Genomic DNA, 19,222 nt, shown 5'->3' on the forward strand with positions numbered 1-19,222 from the left:
CTGGAAGGATTGTTATATTATGCGGGAGTTCAAAAATTCATATTTTTTCCGGTATGATCATGGATCGGCCGGCGGTTCAGGCCCTGGATCTCATGGGCTGGGTTATGGTGGAAGCAGTTCCGGTTCAGGATTTCACGGTAATCAAAGCGGACATGGCAATCAAGGCAATCAAGGCAACCAAGGTGGTTATAATCATCAGGGGAATCAACAGTAGCAGCAGCAGTCGGGTTACCAGAGCAACCCGAAGCAATTGAATAGTGGGCCGTACCATGTCTTCACCACTAGCATGTGTAAGCGCGATCAGAAGCTTCATAAAAGGGCAGTGAACTCCGTTGAACCGGCGGTACCCCGTTACTTGCGCTGGTCTGAACATCCCATCGTGTGGAGTCGAGAGGATCATCCACCCCGGGTTGATAATCCGGGTCATCTGGCATTGGTGGTGGCGCCTCAGGTTGGAGGGTATAAGTTCACCAAGGTACTCATGGATGGAGGGAGTAGTATCAATATCCTTTATTATGAAACCTTCCGTCGCATGGGGTTAACAGATAAAAATCTTAAACCGTCGAACACCGTTTTTCATGGTGTGGTGCCTGGTAAATCAGCGTATCCAGTCGGTAAGATAGCTCTGGAGGTTGCTTTTGGAGATGAGCATGACTCGAGATCAGAAACATTGACTTTTGAAGTGGTAAAGATCAAGAGCCCATATCATGCCCTGTTTGGACGGCCGGCTTATGCCAAGTTCATGGCAAGGCCCTCTTATGTTTATTTGCAGCTCAAAATGCCGGGTCATAAGGGGACCATCACAGTACATGGAAGTCATAAGATCGCTTTAGAATGTGAAGAAGGTGATGCGGCCTATGTTGAGTCGGTCTGTGCAACTAAGGAGTTGAAGTTCTACAAGGACAATGTTGACCCGACGGATATAACTTCTTTGAAAAAGCCAACTACAGAGCATGATCCGGCCTTGAAGTTTAAATTGGCTGATGAGACTAAGCTGGTTGATTTTGTTCCTGGCGATTCATCCAAGCAGTTTAGCATCAGCACTAACTTGGATCCGAAATAGGAAAGCGCGCTCATCGAGTTCATTCGTGAGAACCGGGACATCTTTGCATGGAAGCCTTCTGACATGCCAGGTGTACCGAGGGAACTCGCTGAGCACACACTTAATGTTGATCCCAAGTTTAAACCGGTCAAGCAGTTTCTTCGCCGGTTTAATGAAGAAAGACGCAAGGCCATTGGTGAGGAGGTAGCCAGGCTCTTGGCGGCTGGGTTTATCATTGAAGTGTTTCATCCCGAGTGGTTGGCTAATCCGGTGCTGGTACTCAAGAAGAATGGCACTTGGCGTATGTGTGTGGACTACACAGATTTGAACAAGGCTTGTCCAGCAGATCCTTTTGCCCTCCCTCGTATTGATCAAATCATTGATGCTACGGCGGGTTGTGAGCGTTTAAGTTTTCTGGATGCATATTCTGGTTACCATCAGATCAAGATGGCAGTTAAAGACCAGGAGAAGACAGCTTTCATAACTCCCTTTGGAGCCTTCTGCTATGTATCTATGCCTTTTGGGATCAAGAGTGCCCAGGCGACCTATCAGCGCTGTGTGCAGAATTGTCTTCACAATCAGATCGGCCGCAATGTTCATGCTTATGTGGATGATATTGTGGTAAAATCCAGAAAGGCGGAGACATTGATAGATGACTTGAAGGAGACCTTTGATAACCTCCGAGTTTATAAGATGATGCTTAATCCGGCCAAGTGTGTCTTTGGTGTACCGACAGGCAAACTCTTGGGCTTTCTGGTGTCTAACAGGGGCATTGAAGCTAATCCGGAGAAAATCAAGGCTATTACTTCCTTGGCTAAACCGAAGTGTATCAATGATGTTCAACGCCTGGCAGGCCGGATTGCAGCCTTAAGCCGGTTTATCAGTCGCCTTGGGGAGAAGGCCATCCCTTTGTATCAGATGCTGAAAAAGACAGATAACTTCGTCTGGAGTGACGCTGCCAATGAAGCGTTTGCGGACTTAAAGCGGCAGCTAGCTGAGCCACCTATCCTTGCTGCTCCTGTTGATAAAGAGCCTTTGTTGTTATATGTGGCTGCTAATGCCCGGGCTGTTAGCATGGCTATCGTGGTGGAGCGCAAGGAGGCCGGAAAGGAGTATCCAGTTCAACGGCCGGTTTATTATATCAGTGAGGTGCTTATTGAGTCTAAGCAAAGGTACCCGCATTGGCAGAAGCTAGTGTATGGAGTTTTTATGGCGAGCCGGAAGCTTAAGCAATATTTCCAGGGTCATCCAATCACTGTGGTCAGCTCTGCTCCTTGGGGGGATATAATTCAGAACAGGGAAGCGACTGGCTGGATTGCCAAGTGGGCTATTGAGCTTGGGCCTCCCGGGTTGAAGTATATGCCCCGGACGGCGATAAAATCTCAGGCACTTGTGGATTTCATCAATGACTGGACAGAATTACAGGCGCCAGAAGAAAAGCCGGATCATACTTATTGGACTATTCATTCCGATGGGTCCACGCAATTGGAGGGCTCGGGGGCTGGAGTCGTGCTAACTTCCCAACGAGGTGATAAGTTTTGTTATGTTCTCCGTTTAATGTTCCCTTGCACTAACAATGCAGCTGAATATGAGGCTCTACTCCACGGTCTTCGGATGGCTAAGGAGATGAATTTAAGCCGGGTTAAGTGCTTCGGTGACTCGGACCTAGTGGCTCAACAAGTGTCTGGTACTTGGGATTCCAAGGACCCACTCATGGCAGCATATCGTCGAGAGGTGGATATTGTTGCAGGACACTTCAAAGGCTATCAGGTTGATCATGTGGACACTACAGGGAAAACGGTCTATTGCAATGAATTTTTCTGTTGCAATAAGTAACAAACTGTTGCAATATGTATCTATCGCAACAAAGTAGTATTTGTTGCCAAGCGTCGCAATAAACTCCGTGGCAATAGGATGATGCAACATTTTTTGGTATCGTGGCAACATGGAATGGTATCGCAACGATTTTTCTCGTGGCATTTGAATTATATTGCCACGAGCCCTGCCGTTGCGGCACACACATATGGCCACAAAATACTCTTTGTGGCAATAACCTAGCGCAACGAATGAGATTTCGTGGCAAGACCCTCTCGCAATGACATTATTTTGTGGCAACACACTTGTTGCAACGACCAAGGATTTGTAGCAAAAACTTATTGCAACATGCAAATTTTGTGGTGATACATTATCGCAACAGGCAGGTTTCGTGGCAATTTTTTTGCGATGGGTGTAATTCCATGGTGATAACCTATTGCATGTAGTATATATTAGACTAATAATGCATTATCCAAGCACCATCTACAAGTACAGAACAACGCTCACATGTTGATAATGGTAGAAGAAAATCATGAGTACATGTCCAAAGCATTCATTCATTAATTAACAAGTTCAAGAATAAAACATCCAAGTCAGATACATGTTCTACAAAGTCTGGAAGGAAATCTAAATGTTCAAACAAACAAGATACATATGACTTCATCTAGTCAACAAGCATTCTTCAAGAAATCACTTTTCTTCACTTCATGTAGAAAAATCGTCCTACAAGGTGCCTCCTAAACTGGTAATAAATCTTGTTGGGATCTTTCTTCTTCATTTAGAGAAAACCATCCTACAAGGCAAAAACAAAATTTGAAGCTTATAGTTAGTTAAGACAGTAAAGACAATACACAATAAAAATGATTATAAATAAGGGTTGATGATTCTACATGGGTTGGATTCCATATTTATAATCCATATCAAGAATGTACTGTAATATTTAGTCATTAGCACTTCTGACATATCACTATGGCTACTTCTGTACAGTCATTTAGCAAGAAAAGATAGGTGTTGTTTACACAGATACAAGGTCTATAAATAGATGATTAGTGAGCAGTGAATACAAAAGTTTCTATTCTAACATGAATGACCGAATTTCAATGAATACATCAGGTTTCCTCGTTGAGGGCATTCAATAAAGAAGATATTTGCCTCTTTTTATTTGTGGCACATAAACATTAATATCTCAAAGTAGGAAGAGAACTAAAGGGTTGATCATGCTACTTGAGAAAGTAATCATGCCTTTTTTTCTATGTAAACATACTAATGAAAAGCAGAAAGGGTAATCCGTACACCAATGCATGGATAACATGAGTTCCACCAGTTTATACTTGGCATGTAATCTGCAGGCTATTCCACGTATAGGCTATTGCACGTATAGAAGAAAAGATTGGCATGCTTATTATTGTTTCTCAACTTAGTATTTCACTTAATAATTAGCATTTGTGGTAGAAACACATGCAAACCAAGGCACAAGTTTTTCTTTGTTTTACTTGCATTTTCCTGAATCAACTATTTTCTTCTCCTCTTCATGACTGATCATGTAGTAAAAGTCTAAAAATTATCCTATCAGTGATGTATCACTTGATATGAGTTTACCCAGAAATGTAGCATGTTGCTGAAATCTATTTTCTCCAGCCTAGTATAAGTTTAGAAGTTGTTTACTGGGGCTGCACTAGTGTGGTGGTTGCCTTCGAGGTACAGATTCTTTTTTGCCTCGTCTTTTGTGTTGTGTTCAGTTTCAGATGGTATAGTTCGGCATGTACATGCTTCAATGGAAACTAGATCTCATAATTTTGTCAAATACCTTTTCACTTGGAGGACGACGATGGTGTTTAGCTGCTTGCATAAGCTGGTGTTGAGTAATCATGGTCGAATTTTTAAACAGAGAACTTGACCGATTTCCAGTTCCGTTTCTTGGAGCGTCCCTTGCTTGGGAAAACTGCATTAAATGGATAACTCACAAGATTTACTTTTCTCCATAGAACATAACTGTACTAAATTGAAAGCATTTGTATTACCTGATGTGCGTCTTCCTGTCGAGTTCCCAATATCTGCTCAACATCCGACCTCATTGATTGCCTAACCTCATTCATAATATCATGCATCATTGCTTGCTTAGCCTCCTCAAGTTCTCTCTGCCTTGCTACACGTTCCTCCTCAAGATGTTTTTCCCTGGCAACTCGCTCTTCTTCTCGTTCTCTTTGCCTCTCTGCCTGTTGTTCAACAATTTGCCTCCTTAAGTCATGAACCTCGAGGGTTAGCTCAGCATTTTGCCTCTGGATTTCAGAATGTAGTCTTTCAGAACCGCTAGGCGGCTTAGCCATGTATCCTCGGCCACGAGGCTTGAATGATGTACTTTCCATAGTAGATCTGTAGCTATTCTGGAAAATATTGTTTTGCTCTTCACTTGAAATTGGACCACCAATCTCTCCTTCTTTCTCCCTAATCTGGATGCGTGCATTGTCCTACACCACATAAAGATAGCATACTTAAGTTGTTAAGAATGTTAATATAATATTGCACAACATAAGTAATGTAACAAGCTAAATTTCTTTGTTTGAAAATGTTTCTCACATAAACAGTCTGTGATTCTTCATTAGACCACGATCCATTTCGTGTATGAGTGATCTGCCAAAGTTGAAGAATAGTTGGTTCCTTCCCAGTCTCCTCATCCCTCTACAAGTATAGAGATATGTCAAATAGAGAAACTTGAAATTTGACCGTACAAAGGTGCATTACATCTACTCTTTTGAGTACCTTCTCATAGCTAATCTGCGAGTACGATTTTGAACCAGCTATATGCCTCGCCTTTTGCTTCTGGCGATTTTCCGTATTTTTTCGGCTAAGCTCCTGCCACACACAATATAATGAGAGGCATGTTGTAACTAATACAATTTACTTACTAAACCTAAGAGGCATGTTGTAACTAATACAATTTACTTACTACACCTAGTAATGTACACAGAAGTAACCTGGAATTTTAAATCAGTGCCAAAATAATTGATCATATAATCCCACTCCTCTGGAGTTACATCCTCGGGTTTATTGGCCCTTCTTTGAGCATCAGTACTGTATGCTTTGTATGTTGAATGCAAAGTTGACCGCCATCCTCTATAGCGCTCTCTAGCAATTGTTAGTATTTTTCCCTTCGTAGAATATGTGTCCTCCAAATCCCACTTAGCCTAAAAAGGAATGATGACAGGAGTCTGTTATTTATAAATAGATATTGGAGAGGCTATGAAAAATGCTGAAGTACAAACTTATACTTACAATGACATCAGCAACGATTGAATCCTTCACAGAAGAATCAATGGCAGACCACTTGTTCACACCAATGAGTGGTGCCTTCCTTTTCATGTAAACCACCACGTCATCCACAAACAAACGATAGTTCTCTCCGATAGAACCTCCTAATGTTTTGGAAAATTCAATGTGAAGCTTTGAGGAACCATTGGCGAATCGCTTCTTGGCGACCGTGATTCCTTTGAGGACACCTCGCCCCTTCTTCTTTTGACCACCACTTTCTGTCGATTAAAATCCCAGAAAAGCAACTCTGTTTTTAAATTGCCATGCAGTCATAAGGAGCCAAGTCAACAGTAATGCTGGAAATTGTACCTATATCCGCTTCTGTACGATGTCGGCGTGCATGCGACGGCCAATTGGACTGGTCTGTGGGGCTTTCCGTAGCGTTACTTTGTTGTACAGTATTTGTCATGTCATTTGCTGGATTCAAGCCATTGTACAATTAATTGATCCAGTAGTATATATTTGAGGTTAGGCTGTGGATAAGAACTATGTATAACATGTACCTGATGTTGGTTGTCTGCTCTGCTGATTCTTGTACGCAATGATGGTATCGTCCCTTGACGATGATACAGAGCCTCTTGTCACTGTATCAAAAAAAATATATACTTCTCAACAATACTATACCCATGCTAGCTACAAATGTAGTGGCTGGGTATTTGTATTATTGTTAGTACGCTCCTATGAGAAGGTTTTGGTCACAAGAGCTAGAAAAGATATTTCAAAGTTACAATAATGGCATACTCAAACATGATTGTAGAACTATGAATTACGAGAATATTTCAAGCAAGTACATACCCCTTCGTGCTTGAGTGTTGTCTCGCCCTGAGGATAAAGTTGGAGCCCCATTCAGATAACTTGATGTATCAATTCCTGCATGCATTTTCACAAAGTGTGATGGCAAATTTATTATGTAGTTCTTAACTCGTACTTGCTTTTGTAGTTCTTACAAATTTATTATGTTTGCTCCTGGGAACCAAATGCAAGATGTAGTGGGGATGGACATTGTATTGGTGATCATGAGACAATAATCAAGAAATTGAGGGTTGAGAGGCCATCATTCAAGGAAAAGTACATATTGCCAGGGGTTTACAATATTAGTTGTTTGCAATTGCTAAAGTAAATGTACATAGTTCAGATTACCAGATTCTTGCTGAGTAGTTTGTCGATTCTGGTGTGCCAAGATGGTATCTTCTCTTGATGCCATTGCATATCCTAAACAAATGCATGACAAAAGGTAGGAAGGGGATAATCAATTAAGAAACAGATGGTAGTAAAAATAGCAACATGTCTAAACAGTGCAATGTGTAAAAACAGAGTTATGATATTGAAATTTCTCATCACATTAACATAATATAACACCAAGCAACAGGGACAGATCTGTTCCTCTCTATATTATAGAAAACTTAATCCTAATGTTCTACACAAAAAACTCATCATCATCAGATTCGTCGAGTACTAAATGAGGAACATGGCCATCATTTATATATGTCTCATCATCATCACAGCTATCACTATCAGATTGAAGCTCATCATATCCGGGATCAACTTCGGGTATCTTCGGAATATCTGAAGCATCACCACTGGCACCTTCCATGCCAGATCTAGACCAACTTTCGACATCCCCGTCTATGTCTGGCACATTTGTATCTCCAACTACAATATCAAGTAAGTCAGCATCAGCTCCGGTTCCATCGTCATCATTTCCTACGGATGGCATGGCATATAGGTCTCGTGGCTTCAATCTAACAATAGAAACCCAATTTATCTTCTTGACATCTCTCACATAGAACACTTGTTCTGCTTGAATGCCTAGTATGTAGGGATCATCCCTATATCGAAGTCGGGTAGTATCTACATCGATATAGCCATAATCATCCTTCTTGTAGCCCGTGCTTTGATTTTTATTGGCAGAGGGCACGTCAAACCAGTCACATTGAAATAGCACTACCTCCTTTTCCGAGGGAAAATCTACACAAATAATTTTCTTGATCACACCAAACCAATCAAGGTTGCCAGATCGAGCATCACCCCTAACAACAACACCGCTGTTTTGGGTATTCAAATCTCTTTCTACACTATCATTTCTAAAGAAAAACCCATTGATGAAGGTGCGGTTATAAACACGAGCTCGAGGGTCAGGTCCTCTAGATAGGGCATACAAAAGATCATTGACTTTCCCTTCTTTGTGAAGTGCCTGGATCTGTATTAACACGTGCAAATTATTAGAAAAATCCACAATTATTTTTATTAACACGAGCATAAGTAATTACTATGTATTATGTTCTTACACGCCTCTCGAACCAATCTACAAACTCGTCTCTGTGCCGTTTCTGGACACTGTGAGCACCAGCCCTTGTAAGCTCATCCAGATGCTCACTATAAGAAAAGTGTTGAGTAGGTTCAGAACAGTGCATATGTACCATGAAGAAAAAAAAAATCCTTACTCGGTCCATGAGTTGGATTCCTCGCAGTTTGTTATTATGTAGTGCCTAATTTGCTTCATCTCTGCCTTAGAAAGTGTTTCAAATGTGAAACCTTTCTTTGAGTGATCAATTGTGCCAAATACACTAAGTCCAGCTGGTCCTTCATCTCTAGCTGCAGCTTCATGACGCTCTGGCTGGTTAAGCTTGGTATCAATGTTACCAAAAAAGTGGCTACAAAATGTTAGACACTCTTCAGCTATGTAACCCTCGGCAATTGAACCTTCTGGGTGAGCTTTGTTCCGCACATATCCTTTAAGTGTGCGCAAATATCTTTCCACAGGATACATGCATCGGTAAGCAACAGGTCCACCTAATCGAGCTTCTTCAGCAAGGTGAATAGGAAGGTGCATCATGATATCAAAAAACTGGGGTGGAAGGATCATCTCAAGTCGACAGAGAGTTTCTGGAATTGTACGACTCAACTTTGCTAGCTCTTCAGGATTTAATTCCTTGGAATAAATCGCAGCAAAGAATAGGCTTAGCTCGAGGAATGGGACAACAAATTTCTTGGGCAGTATATTGCGTACCCAAATGGGAAGAAGTTTCTGAAAGAGGACATGGCAGTCATGAGTTTTGAGCCCAGACACCTTACAACCTTCGAGGTCCACACATCTTTTTAGGTTTGATGCATAACCATCGGGCATCCTTACACCATGCAAAAACTTGCATAGCATTTTCTTCTCATCCTTGGTCAAATTATAGCAAGCTAGATTTAAAGTATACTTTCCATTACTGACATTTGGATGCAGATCCTTCCTTATCTTTAAGTGCTGCAAATCAAGACGGGCCTTCAGAGTATCCTTTGATTTACCATCCATATCAAGCAGTGTCCCTAAAAAGCTGTCACAGATGTTCTTCTCAATGTGCATTACATCCAAATTATGCCTAATAAGCAAGTTCTTCCAATAAGGGAGATCAAAAAATATACTCTTGTTCCTCCAATTATGCCACTTATTATCATCATCACGCTTCCTCTTTCTAGTTTTCCCAAAGGTTTCCTGCTCAAAACTTGCATGTTGTTGTACCACGTCATTGCCCGAGAGTGGCACCGGAGCATCTCTATTTTCTGTCTCGTTATTGAAGCAACTCTTATTTCTACGCCACTTGTGGTCACGACTTAGAAAACGGCGATGACCCATGTAACAGTACTTGCGCCCATATTTCAACCATAAATGGTCTGTGTGCATGTGGCAATATGGGCATGCTAGTTTTCCTTTTGTGCTCCAACCAGATAGCATTGCATAAGCTGGGAAATCATTAATTGTCCACATGAGGGCTGCATGCATCTGAAGTTCTTCTTCGTTGTGGCATCATATGTGTCCGCACCAACATACCATAGATCTTTGAGTTCATCTATCAAAGGCTATAGATATACATCGATGTTATTTCCTGGTGACTTTTTTCCAGGAATTATCATCGACATTAACCAATATGGTTGTTTCAAACACAACCAAGGAGGCAAGTTATATGGAATTAGAATCACTGGCCAACAAGAGTATGACACATTCATTATCCCATATGGGTTGAACCCATCAGATGCAAGCCCAAGCCTTACATTCCGTGCATCTGAAGAGAATCCTTTAGAATAAATGTTATCAAAATGCTTCCAAGCCAAAGAATCTGCAGGGTGCCGCATTATACCATCATCCACACAGTCGTCCTTATGCCATCTCATATATGATGATGTAGCCTCGGTCATAAATAGACGTTGTAGCCGTGGAGCGAGTGGGAAATATCTTAGAACTTTACGGGCCACTTGCTTCTTCCCTTTATGGTTTGTCCTCTCGACATCTAATTCATCAGCGGCAGCAGCTTTCCATCTACATTCCTTACAGGTCGGACAGTAATCCATGTCAGCATACTCTTTCCGGAATAGCACACAATCATTAATGCAAGCATGTATCTTTTGGTAGTCAAGCCCAAGATCCCGGATTATCTTCTGAACTTTCTCGAGAGAATTTGGAATACAATGACCTTTTGGAAGCGCTTCTGTGAACAATTGAAGTACTGCCTCACATGCCCTGTTGCTCAACCCAAACAAGCACTTTATCTGGTAGAGTCTCACAATGAAAGAAAGCTTTGTGAGCTCCTTGCAACCAGGGTACAACTCCTTTTCAGCATCCTTCAACAAAGCAAAGAAAGCCTTGGCACATCCACCTGCCTCTTCGTTACTTCTACCTTCTGCAGACCCTTCTGGGATATTACCATCATCATGCAACATCTCTTCACTAGTACCTTCACCTGTGGTTTTGCTACTTTCTGGCTCGGTGCTACGTATGAGCGTGTTGAGCAAATCACGAACTGCAAAGTCATCACCTCTCACCCCTTCACCTTCAGATCCTTCAGCCGTACTTTCGTCATCTGAATCCTCTCCATGGTATTTCCAGCAAGTATAACTGGGATCCATCCCATTCATGAGCAGGTCAAGGTGTACTTCGTCCCTTTCCTTGTAAATAGCATTGAGACATCTTCTACATGGGCATAAAGCGGTTGATCTTCCAGGACTACCGTCAAAAGCCAAATCTAAAAATTCCTTAATGCCACTCTGCCACTCCGCAGAATCCCTATTCATATCCATCCAAATCCTATCTCGAGCCATCTAGCTGATTTTAAACTATAAAATTAGATAAAGGATTTACACACTTGTCAGGAAAGTGAATCTGAAATATGGAAATAGTATGTATAATAGAACAGAATAGTAGTCCATTTAGGACATGAGCTATTTTTCTCAAAATAATACAGATAACTTTTGAGCCTCATAGATACTCGTACTACACGAAATTTGGCATAGTAGTTATATTTGTTTGTAGAATAGGATTACAACATATGCATATTAGGTATTAGCAAAACAAGAGGACACAGTACTGAATGTAACTTATTTCATTCAGACTGAGAAAAAGAAGAAAATTTGACAATGTTGACATAACCGAAACAAACCTTATCAAATTTAACATTAAACGCTATGCATATAGGTATTAGCAAAACGAGAAAATATGTGTACTGAAAGTAACTTTTTTCATTCAGACTGAATAAAAAAATGAAAATTTGAGGATGTTGACATAACAGAAACAAACCTTCTCACAGGTCGTCCTCGACGCAACAAGGTACTGGCTTCTTCCTTATCCTGACTTCGACCTTTCCTGCATACAGTTTTTCTAAGGATGAGTAAAAGGTGAACCATAATATAAAGTAATACCATTTGCTGCATACAAGAATTATGTATCAGCTTTTATGTGAGCCCAAATTTGACGAGATAACTCAATAAATTTTGGTATGGGAAGCATGTTATGAAATCCAAAGCAAGGCTGGGTATGCAAAGATCACAATGGAACGAAGCCTCATAACTAAAATCTAGACAGAAAAAAAACTTAATGCATAGGCACATGGCATTAAACAATTGTCTGATAACTACATTTACTATAACTGAAAGAGAAAATTTAACTGGGGAGCATAGGGTGAAGGTCTCAATCGGAATTAGATCATATCCAGTGCCACTTCCTGATCAAAGCTTTGAAGACTATTTTTGGGGGTTAAATCCAAATTCCTCTTTACCTTTCACTCTAGCAGGCTATCAACAATTTTACCTGAAGCCTGCGGCTGCCCACCGGAGGAGCACAAGTGTGTATCGCAAGCGGCAGGTGTGAGTGCGTTTGCCTCTGTCAGGGATGAGGGGACGAGAGAGAGAAGAGGCAGTTAAACAAAAGGGCGGATCTTTTGCTGAAGCTCCGGTTTGAGGGAACAAGAAGCCAGATAAAGATGGCCAACTGGCTATTCTTGCTGCAGGCCACAAGGCACTATATGATGACATGGTCCCTGCATTTGATGTACTTGGGAAAAGGTGTTGAAAGGCAGAGCTGATTCAGGCTAAAGCGGGATTGAGGGCTGAATGTTTAAAACTACATGCCATGGGCATGCATATATTCTTGTAGTTCATCCAACCATGTGGCTTATCATCGTACAATTGATATGTGCATTCAAAGGTTGATGCCTGATTATGCTGTACGATGTAGCTGCAAGTTTCGAATAAAAGAAAAAATACCTAACGAGAACAGAGGAATACAGTAGAAGAGAGGAAAACAGAGCAGATGAGACCGGAATAGTTGTAGATCTGGAAATCACGCCACGGGCTGTCCACGGGAGCGGCGGCAATCCCGCCCTTCCGACAGGTCGCGGCCATCCGGCGACGCGACATGGCGAGCCCCAGTGCGTTGGTGACCGCCGGCCCTGAAGTTGATCTGGTCGGTGCCGCGCGGCAAGCCCCGGTCCGGAGGCGACCTCCAGCGTGCCGCGGACCGTCGGCCCTGAAGCTGCTCCTGTCGGAGCCGCACGGCAAGCCCCAACGCCGAGGCAACCGTTTTCCCTGAGCTGCTCCCGCCGGCACAGCTACCTGTGGTGCAGCGGCCATCAACCTATTCCCTCCGACGTGCGCAAGAGGCAGCGGCTCTACTCACAGTCCCTGCGGCGCGCGGCCCTCCCTCCCCATCTTAATTTGAAGAAGTGAAAATTCCCCTTTGTGCAGGTGAGAGGGTCATGGCCCCCAGGTAGTCAGGTAGATGGGATGGAGATTAGGCAGAAGGTCAAGTGGGGCACCCCATCACGGGAACAAGAGAGAGGTAGAGAAAGGAATTACCGATGTACGTACAAGAATCTTCTCGTCGACCAACGCTGCAAAGTCGCCGATGTCGTCTACCAACGCCGTGAAGCTGCCATGACGGAGGAAGAAGTAAACCTGATTTCCTAATAGGGTGAAATCAGATTATAGTCCTGTTTAATCCAGATTGAAAGCAGTTATAAAGAGTTCGTGCAGCACCTCACCGTATCCGTGCGGGAAAAGTAATTTTTGCTGGGAACGAGAAGGTCTCTTCGTGGGAAATAAAGCAACCGGCTAAAAAATTTTGGTGGGAAACGAGAAGTCTCTTTACCGCCAAAGTCCAAAGGCAACCGGTGTGGAGTAGGGGAAGTAAAAATATTGCCACGATATATAAATTGTGGTAATAGCAATACTTAATGCAACGTTATTTTGTTTGTTGCCATAAGCCAAGATTTTTTGCAACGATTTTTTGTTCGTCGTGATAAGGCTAGCCTTTTTGCAATAATCATGGCACTTATTGCAACAATTAAATAATGTTGCATTATGACATGCTAGTCGCCACAAAAATGAAAATGTGGTGATAGAATGAGATTTTTGCAACGAAAATTATTTTGTGGCAATATTTCCGTTGCAATAGACCGATTTCCTTGTAGTGGGACCAGCAGAAGAATGAAGCGGCGGACGCTTTAAGCCGTTTGGGTTCCCAGCGTAAACCGGTTCCACCTAACATCTTCCTGGATGTGCTGCATAATCCATCGGTCAAGCTCCCTACAGAGGAGGATCTGGCTGTTCCTGATCCGGAGGCTCAGTTGGTGGCGGCGCTTCATGTTATTCCGGATTGGACCATCCCGTATCTGGCGTACATGAACCGGGGAGAGTTGCCAGAGGATGAAACTTTGGCTAGACAGATAATCCGGCGATCCAAGTCAATGACCATTATCAATGGAGAATTACATGATTGCAGTGTAACAGGGGCGTTTCAGCGTTGTGTGTCTCCTGAAGAAGGTCGTGAGATTTTGCGTGAGATCCACGAAGGGGATTGTGGTCATCACGCCGGTTCAAAGTCACTGGTAGCTAAAGCTTTTCGTCATGGCTTCTATTGGCTGACGGCTCATCCTGATGCAGAAGACTTGGTGAAAAAGTGCGACGGTTGTCAGAAATTTTCACGCCGAGCTCATGTTCCGGCCCAGGAATTGAGGATGATTCCAATCACTTGGCCATTTGCAACTTGGGGGCTGGATATGGTTGGGCCCTTTAAGAGATCCAAGGACAAGAAGACCCACCTTTTGGTGGCGGTTGAAAAGTTCACTAAGTGGGTGGAGGCAGAGCCAGTCAGTAAGTGTGATGCAGCTACGACGGTTCAATTTCTCAAGAAGGTGATTTTCCAGTTTGGCTTTCCACACAGCATTATAACTGATAATGGTACCAATCTGTCCAAAGGTGCTATGAAGGAGTTCTGTCAACGGGAGCACATCCGGCTTGACGTATCATCAGTGGCTCACCCCCAGTCTAATGGTCAAGCGGAGCGAGCCAATCAAGAGATCTTGAGAGGCATCAAACCCCGGATTATGGTCCCTTTGCAACGGACGCCGGGTTGTTGGGTGGAAGAGTTACCTTCTATGTTGTGGAGCATCAATACAATGCCCAACAGATCCATAGGTTACACGCCTTTTTTCATGGTTTATGGAGCGGAGGCGGTTCTCCCTAGTGACATCCGTCATGACTCACCTCGTGTGGCGGCTTATGTCGAAGCTGACAATGAGAAGGCCCGACAGGAAGCACTTGACCTGTTAGATGAGGAGCGTGACATTGCAGCAGCCCGTTCAGCGCTTTATCAGCAAGATCTACGTTGTTATCACAGCCGCCGGGTTAGAACAAGAACTTTTCAAGAAGGCGATCTGGTGCTCCGACTCATCCAGGATCAGGCTGATATGCACAAGTTATCCCCGCCTTGGGAAGGACCCTTTGTGGTCAGCAAGAATCTGCATAACGGGTCATACTACCTTATAGATGTTCGAGAGCACAAAGACTCACGTAAATCGGAGGAGGAGACCCACCGGCCGTGGAATATCACTCATCTTCGGCCTTACTATACTTGAGCCATAGGCTTTGCTCATGTACATAGTTATGGCAATGTATATATTATGATCAATATAATAAACCGGAGCCTCAGCTAAAGCGGGGTATCTGTTGTTTTCCTTACATCATGTGTGGTTACATGGGGGCTTCGGTTTATACAGCGGCGTTCGGTTTACCTCTTGATTCAGCTTATAAAGCCATATATAAAAAAATCACTTGGGGGCTTGGTCGTATTCGAACCATAGCTACACCTCTTGATCGGCGCAAGGCCACCAGGAAAATCACTTGGGGGCTTGGTCGTATTCGAACCATAGCTACACCTCTTGATCGGCTCAAGGCCAAAAGAAAATTACTTAGGGGCCAAAGAGAGTGTTGCAAAAGCACAACTCAAACATAGGCACCCACTTAGCACAACTCAAAATATTGCTTGGGGATTCTTTGCTTCGCAATGAACAAGGAATCTACACTTGTAATAGGCTATCAAGCCACGGCTTGGAAGCCAGGTGTATTCACCTAAAACCCCGGGTTATCCTGCCTTTTTAAGTAAGCCACTCCATCCAGGTAAACCTGGTATGACCCGCCGAACTTTTGACAAGTCAATCTCATAGACCCTGAACTTGTCAATGTTAAAACGACGATTGGTTAAAGATTGAGGTCCATCTTAAAAGGCTTTGTAAAATGGTTTAACTCAGTGGCCTGACAGCCCATGAAAAGCCTTGATTTGGGGCCTGGCAGCCCGTGAAAAGCCTCGACTACAAGTTTTCATGTGATTTTATTTGCCAAGTTTTTTCTCCTTTGATGAGATTTATAATGTTTTTAATAAACCGACGTTCATTGACCCGTCTCGGCTTTCAACTACAAGTTGTCGGTATATGATCAGTTATAATCCGGCGCTTATTAACCCAGTCTGGTTTCGACTATAAGTCGCCAGTGTTATATATGGGTAATCCGGTGTTTATCACAACACGGTACAGTTTTATCATAAACCGGCTCAATATGGAAGGAGTTATCAATACTCGTGATAAGGGTTATCATCCTTACTACAAAGGTTGGTCAACCAAGGAGGTATCATTTATTTTCATATTTGAATATCTTTTTACAGCCTTGGTTATAAACCCTGGCTTGGTATTTGGGCATCATGACCCGTCCGACGGTAAACCGCCTGGACACTTTCAACTTCTTGTATGCAGGAGTAGCTACAGTTTATGAGCATCATATATCTTAAGCCTGGCGGATTAACAAGTTTCAAGCAAAAATAAATATGCACGATGGCATAGCAGACCAAGTGTTTGAACTAGCCTATTACAAGGCGTTTCAGTGCCCAAAGGAATAATTGTTTTCAGCAAGTGTTGCAGTATGAAGAAGGCTAAACCGGCCCATGGATCATGACTCATCACTAGGCTGACTTGACGGTTGCGGATCATCTTGCGCCGGTTCATCCTCCTCTTCTCTACCCAGCGGCTGGAAGTCAATGGTTGCCCAATCGATCCCAGTTAGGGCTTGGAATACATCTTCATCACTTATAAGTGTGGACGGTTCAATATCAGGGGCATAGGTGTGCTTACGAATTGGCGGGATAAGATTTTGAACCTCAGGAGTTGGTGCAGCAACCCGTTTGTTGTTGACGTCATAACTCGCCTGATAATGTGAAAGATCAGCTTCTTCAGCCAATTGGCAAGCCAGTGGATGTACTTCCCGGTTTATGGCTCGGAGGTCATCATTGACAAATTCTGATCCGTCTTCTTTCAAACTTGGATAGCCTTTGCCCACATCCACAGGGTCAAGATCAGGCACCCATGCTTTTGCCCGGGTTAGCGCGGTCAGAGCACCAGCCCTTGCAGCAGATCGCTTTTGCTCTTCTACCTGGGCAGGCAGCATTGACATCCTTTCTAAGGTTTCCTTGATTAAAGTCGAGGGCGGCTTGTTGTGAGAAGCAGTGCAGATGATCCGTTGCGCGCCGGTATATCGTTGCTTTATAAGAGTATAGGAAGCCTTCAACTTCTTCTGCATGTCAGAACCTAGATGGGTAATGCGAGTCCCTGCATCATTACAAACATCAGTAAACCGGCAACGTATGGGATGTTATGTTGAAAATTTAAAGCGAGGAGACTTACCAAATACAGCAGTGGTCATAGCATTGATCTGCCGCTTTAGACCAGTCAGTTCTTCCGCGACCGGTTTAAGGGTTGCCTCTGCATCCTCGGCTCTTTTTTGCAATGCGGATTTTTCTATGTCCCAATCCGCCCGCTCCTTGTTAAAACCCTCCTTCAGCTTTTCCATGGCGGCTAAGGCACTGGTCAGCTCATCTTTGGCTTTGGAGGTTTCTACTTGCTGGGACTTGATGTTTTCTTGCAGATCAGCGGTTTGAGCTTCCTTTTTGCTCAGCTCAGCCTATAAGAGACAAACATATCATCAGATAGCAGTACATATTTTGAAGTACCAAGCACATAACAAGTTATGCACCTGATACTTGTGGGCTAATGCCTATTTGCTTGTTATCAGAAATTTCTACAAGTCCCAAGCACAATACAAGTATTATTCTTGGCACTTGGGGGCTAATGTATGATGGCTCAAAGTAACATTATGAGTATTTTTTCTAACAAGTCCCGGTTCATCTTCCTAAGTTAAACCGGCCCTTGGGGACTATACCGGCGAAAGATACAATATTACCGGTTTATCTTCCTAAGGTAAACCGGCCCTTGGAGGCTAAGCATGCAAAGTTGAGATATTGCAAAGTCCCGGTTTAGATTGATATCATAAACGTCACTTGGGGGCTACTGGAGTTGATATCTGGAATTGGGTATAAGAGAGAAACAGTTATGCAGAGTTAAGCACTAGTTACCTCATATCGCTCTTTCATCAAGTTTACTAAACCGGCTTCATAGTCGCGGCTTGTGTACAGACGGTTCAAGAAGCCAGAGTGAATGTCTTGGGCGTTGAGATGGGCGTAGCTTGACAAATCTGTGTTCCACTTGCCTTTGCCCATAGCAGAATGTTCATCCTTGGCACTATGCTTGGATAAAGCGACAGGATTGCCAGGAGCAGTGTGGCCAAAGACAGTAATCATGATGTCATCTTCCTTGTCACCAGCAGCTTTCACTGGAGTGGACGGCTTATCAGAAGCCTTAGCTGGACTTGCCGGTTTATCAGTGTCTCGGGCCGGGCTTGTCGGTTTATTGGACTGGCCTGATGGGGCAACTTCTACTTGTTCAACAATGAAGTCATAATCTTGTGGTGGCGGATCATCAAGCAGAGCGTCAGCATTTGTTTCTACCAGATCTGGAGTTTTTTCCGGTTCAATAGTGATATTACAATCAGACGGTTTATTTAGCCGAGCCTTCTTGCTGGGTCTAGGCTTGGCACTGAGAAGAACAAACATAAAGGTCAATACATCAAGTGAATATAAGATATCAAGGATAAAATTAAAAAACATAACTCACCCCGGAACTGTCTTGAGGGGTGGAAGTTGTGTGGCCGTTGACTCGCCAGAGGATGAGTGAGGTGTGCCCTGATAATTTGAATCAGACGGATTAAGAGGTTGTCGGAAACAACCTGCCTTGGGGCAAGAAGTATCAGGAATGTAAGAGACCTCGGATCGGCGTTTCCGGACTGGAGTGTTCGGTAAACCGGTGGAGGTAACTTCCTGGCCGCTGTGCTAGGTTGTGCGGCGAGCTTCGTGTTGCTGCATCTTCAAAAGAAAGTTTGGGTCCAAGTGAGCAAGGGGGTGAGAAAATTTTACTTTCCGGTTTACTCGACGGATTTTCGGTGTTGGCAGAGGATCTGAACCGGAGGAAAGAATAATTACCTCTACATCATCAGCTTGGCTGTCTTCAGCGTCGTCCTGATAATAGTCATTGTCAATGAGTGTATGAAAAATGAACCAAGAGAGTCAAGTTCTACCTC

General features: G+C 43.3%; 1 protein-coding gene across 4 annotated transcripts; it reads right to left on the minus strand.

The window, feature by feature from the left end:
* Nucleotides 1-3,398: 3,398 nt before the first annotated feature.
* LOC109749052 (uncharacterized) lies at nucleotides 3,399-13,189 on the minus strand. 4 transcript variants are annotated; one of them, XM_040394069.3, is made up of 13 exons: nucleotides 12,742-12,992; nucleotides 11,724-11,789; nucleotides 7,307-7,378; nucleotides 6,962-7,036; nucleotides 6,670-6,750; nucleotides 6,476-6,583; nucleotides 6,131-6,384; nucleotides 5,833-6,042; nucleotides 5,618-5,710; nucleotides 5,435-5,536; nucleotides 4,879-5,325; nucleotides 4,665-4,799; nucleotides 3,399-3,650 (listed from the first exon to the last, which is right to left on the minus strand). In XM_040394069.3, exons 3-13 carry the CDS (start codon nucleotides 7,368-7,370, stop codon nucleotides 3,636-3,638), a joined length of 1,584 nt encoding a protein of 527 aa, XP_040250003.1. In that variant the 5' UTR covers nucleotides 7,371-7,378; nucleotides 11,724-11,789; nucleotides 12,742-12,992; the 3' UTR covers nucleotides 3,399-3,635. The 4 variants fall into 4 exon arrangements, with proteins under 4 accessions (XP_040250003.1, XP_073360063.1, XP_073360062.1 ...); XM_073503962.1 differs by lacking the exon at nucleotides 12,742-12,992 and having other exon boundaries at nucleotides 6,670-6,814; nucleotides 6,962-6,988; XM_073503961.1 differs by lacking the exons at nucleotides 6,962-7,036; nucleotides 12,742-12,992 and having other exon boundaries at nucleotides 6,670-6,844.
* Between the last annotated feature and the right edge of the window lie 6,033 nt (nucleotides 13,190-19,222).

Source organism: Aegilops tauschii, chromosome 7 (genome assembly GCF_002575655.3).
Source record: "Aegilops tauschii subsp. strangulata cultivar AL8/78 chromosome 7, Aet v6.0, whole genome shotgun sequence".
Classification (NCBI taxonomy): domain Eukaryota; kingdom Viridiplantae; phylum Streptophyta; class Magnoliopsida; order Poales; family Poaceae; genus Aegilops; species Aegilops tauschii.

Excerpts from the sequence above, each read along its gene's own strand:
- LOC109749052 (XM_073503960.1), bottom strand. The coding sequence starts at position 9,935 with ATGCATGCAGCCCTCATGTGGACAATTAATGATTTCCCAGCTTATGCA. Across the intron at positions 8,543-8,610 it reads GAATCCAACTCATGGACCGA|TGAGCATCTGGATGAGCTTA; the intron begins GTAAGGATTTTT and ends CTTTTCTTATAG. Across the intron at positions 8,367-8,454 it reads TAGATTGGTTCGAGAGGCGT|ATCCAGGCACTTCACAAAGA; the intron begins GTAAGAACATAA and ends GTGTTAATACAG.